This window comes from Scleropages formosus, chromosome 9 (genome assembly GCF_900964775.1).
Source record: "Scleropages formosus chromosome 9, fSclFor1.1, whole genome shotgun sequence".
NCBI classification, from domain to species: Eukaryota; Metazoa; Chordata; class Actinopteri; order Osteoglossiformes; family Osteoglossidae; genus Scleropages; species Scleropages formosus.
Window position 1 is genome coordinate 7,435,309 of NC_041814.1, and position 3,311 is coordinate 7,438,619.

At 43.3% G+C, this 3,311-nt stretch overlaps 1 protein-coding gene across 3 annotated transcripts; it reads left to right on the forward strand.

Moving 5' to 3' along the window:
- The first annotated feature begins 608 nt into the window (after nt 1–608).
- On the forward strand, nt 609–2,647 carry c9h19orf25 (chromosome 9 C19orf25 homolog). Of its 3 annotated transcripts, none has more exons than XM_018745848.2 (3): nt 609–1,032; nt 1,135–1,295; nt 2,339–2,647. In XM_018745848.2, exons 2-3 carry the CDS (start codon nt 1,160–1,162, stop codon nt 2,521–2,523), a joined length of 321 nt encoding a protein of 106 aa, XP_018601364.1. In that variant the 5' UTR covers nt 609–1,032; nt 1,135–1,159; the 3' UTR covers nt 2,524–2,647. The 3 variants fall into 3 exon arrangements, with proteins under 3 accessions (XP_018601364.1, XP_018601365.1, XP_018601366.1); XM_018745849.2 differs by having other exon boundaries at nt 609–921; XM_018745850.2 differs by having other exon boundaries at nt 609–859.
- Nucleotides 2,648–3,311: the final 664 nt, after the last annotated feature.

Sequence of the window (3,311 nt, forward strand, 5' to 3'; positions counted from 1 at the left end):
ACTGCCTCAGTAAATGAATGTGTATGTGACGGCTCTGCCAAGGCCTGCACCTGTGCATCCAGAAAAGGCTCCATAACCCTGCATTGGATAAGTGGTTGTTGATAGTGGCTGGATTTTTATAGTATTAACAAGGCAAAATAAGACTAAGGCTAAGAGAATCACTATTTTACAAATGGAGCGTAGGTCTTAGCAATATTTGCACAAATCCCAGCACCCTTTGCACATTGTTTCATTTTCAGGTTTTTCTCAACAGATCTTAACAGTTACCTTTACGGTTACATATTCCCACTAAGCCAATCTGTCCCTGATTCTCAAACAGTATAATGTATTAATCATGTTTATGTTCATTTTGTATGAAGGGCTGGAACAATAAAACAAAAGCAATCGTTTTGACTAAACAAAACAAGGTGACTGCAGCTGCTCAGCACTGTCTCGTCATTTCCCGCAGAAAAACTCTATATATTTTATTTGAGGGATTTCTGCCAACAAATGCGATTTGGCCACAATTCCACCGACCCACATTTGTTTTTGACTCACTTCATTTATAGCCAATAGCAGGCTCAGATAAGGATCACGTGATGGTACGTCATAAGTGCGCATGTGTGAACGCTTACACGTGCTGTGAAACGGTTTAATCGTTTTGTGGCTGTCACAACGTTGTACTGTAATTCATCTCTTTTGTTAAAGAAAGAAACCCCCAATACTGATAAATATGACTGTCAGGCAGTAATGTGAAGTTGCGAGAGCGAGCTGAAGATGTACGGACCGATGTAAGCGGGTTCTGTTATGGTCACGTGCCACACGTTGGCGAATGGCGAGAAGACGGACGTGGCGGCACTGACTGGGAGAAAGTGACACCGTACGTGTGGCCTGTACGCGAAAGCCGTGGGTGTACTGCACAGCAGTCTCCACAATTGGCAGGTCAGCCACGCAAGTACTGTACGGTATCACGGCAGAGTGGAAGCAGAGCGTTGATTTTATTGGTTTCCCGGATTAGTGTGCAGCAGTGTACTACTTGAGAGTCGTAATCCAGTGAGTGAGGGCGGCGATCTCCGGCTCCATACACACTACCTGCCCTAGGTGCGCTGTACTCAAATTACTGACGGAACTCATTTCGCGTAACGCGTTTCGCAGGCTGTGTGAGGAGGTAGGAGGGAAGATGGCGTCCAAAAACAAAAAGAGAGTGATCCTGCCGACGCGACCCGACCCGCCGTCCGTGGAGCAGATCCTTGAGGATATCGGCAGAGCGTGTGCGAGCGACCCGGTGTTCAGCGTGGTGCAGGACAGCGCTGCAGGTGGGTGTCGGGCGGGGGGCTCGGTCGGCGGCTCCTCCTCCTGCTCCCTCATGCCCTGGATTCGGAACCGCCGAGAAGAAGATTTGCGTGAAATGATGACGCTAAACAAAGCAAAACGTCCTTTTAATTACTTTTGTTATTCTGTTCCCACGTGTTTCCGGGCGTTTAGTTGAAAAGTGATGAACGTAACGTGTCACTGCGGCAAACTTAAAGGAGCAGCTGTAATCACGACCCTACCAGTGAACATTTATATCTATTTATTTATCGGACGTTCGTTTTTCTCCAAAGCCACTTCCAATGAACTTTATGTAGTGTTATTCACCAAGGTGACTTACACTGCTAGATAGATACACCACTTACAACAAGTCACTCATCCATACATCAACACACTGGATGAGTGACCCCATTGTAAATAGTTTAGGTTCCCCATGTGTGACTGACAGAGAGAGTGACTCTCTCTGTCACTCACAAACTATGGGGGAACCTGAACAGCATGTCTTTGGACTGTGGGAGGAAACCAGAGCACCCAGAGGAAACCCACACAGTTCCGGGCAAACACGCAAACTCCACACAAACTGAGCAGGGATCAAACCCACATCCTCTCGCACCACCTGGGTGCTGTGAGACAGCAGCGCTACCCGCTCCGCCACCATATGAATATCCCACCTACATCGTTCCTTGTGCTGTCCACAAAAGTTGCAAAATAGCATAAAATGATCAAGTGCATGTTGAGAGCTGCAAGTCTGCATGAAAGGTATTTGCAGGTTAATAAAATCTGTAAGATCCCGGTGGGGATTTTATGTTAACAAGGAATTTCTTGCATGCATACAGCTATTTACATTGTTTTGCGTACTCAGTAACTTGGATGGTTGAGCTCGTTTTCACAGCTTTAATCTCTGGCCTGTTTACATTTTTTTTTAGTTTTGCATTTCCTTTTTGACCGCAATCTCACTCCATGTTGAAGAGCATATTGAACATATAAAAAATAATGTGCAGCATAGATCTGTGTTAACCTTTTCATATTTGTCGGTTCTTGCTGTCAGATGTTAAGGGAGGGTCAACGGATGCTGCCGTGGGCAGCAGATACGAGCAGAGCCGCCGATACCTGGAGCTCAACAAGTGGCTTCTGGAGGCACAAGGAGAGCTTGTGAAGAAGAGGGAGGAGCTTAGAGCGGCTGGGGAGCAGCTGGAGTGCACCGTGGCTGAGGTCAAAGGACGAGCTCTATAAAGAGCCTTGATTGGTGGCCTTTGCCTTATTTTGACATAGCTTCCAAAAAGAGAAATCAAATGACTGAAGACTGCTGATGAACACATTATGAACTCCTACATTTACTGAAGGAGCAATGGAAAAGGGCACAATTACAAGGTTTTGCAGACTTCGTGGAGCAAACTCGGACTCTACCTGTTTATTTAATATAATCCCCACCAGTTAAATGTAACCCAGTGTAGTTAAATGTATAATAATATGCTTTGTTTGTTGCAGTTTTTTTTTTTTTTTTTTTTGTACAATGCATGAATATTTTTTAAATGTGTAACCACTCAAGGGTCCAGTAATTTGATCAGTTTTTTGGACTAGTACACGGTAAATCTTCCAGTGCCCAGGCTCAGTACTTGGGTACAAATGTTAGCCAGACAGACAGTGTTAAAATACTGAAAAAATGTTTTCCCTAATTGACTGCCACTATAATGTCCTCTAACAGTAAGCGTTGTCCTTAAAATTGTTTGTTTATATAATCAGTTTCAACCTTTTATTTTTATTTTTTTAAAGTTCACATAGAAATATATATGAACGTTACATTTTTTTGTGCAAATGCTTTGCCTTATTCCTGGAATGGTGGAGCTAGAATAACTACATATTAAAGTGTTTGGGGAAAAAACTTGATTCAGTATATTTGGAAGTCATAGCTACATTTGGGAAAACAGAAAATTTAATTAGATAAAGAAGTAACTGAGGGATTTGACCAGAAAATAAGATAAATCCATTTTGATTGTTTTGAGAAAAACAGTTTTATACTC

Excerpts from the sequence above, each read along its gene's own strand:
- c9h19orf25 (XM_018745848.2), top strand. The coding sequence starts at position 1,160 with ATGGCGTCCAAAAACAAAAAGAGAGTGATCCTGCCGACGCGACCCGAC. Across the intron at positions 1,296-2,338 it reads GGTGCAGGACAGCGCTGCAG|ATGTTAAGGGAGGGTCAACG; the intron begins GTGGGTGTCGGG and ends TCTTGCTGTCAG.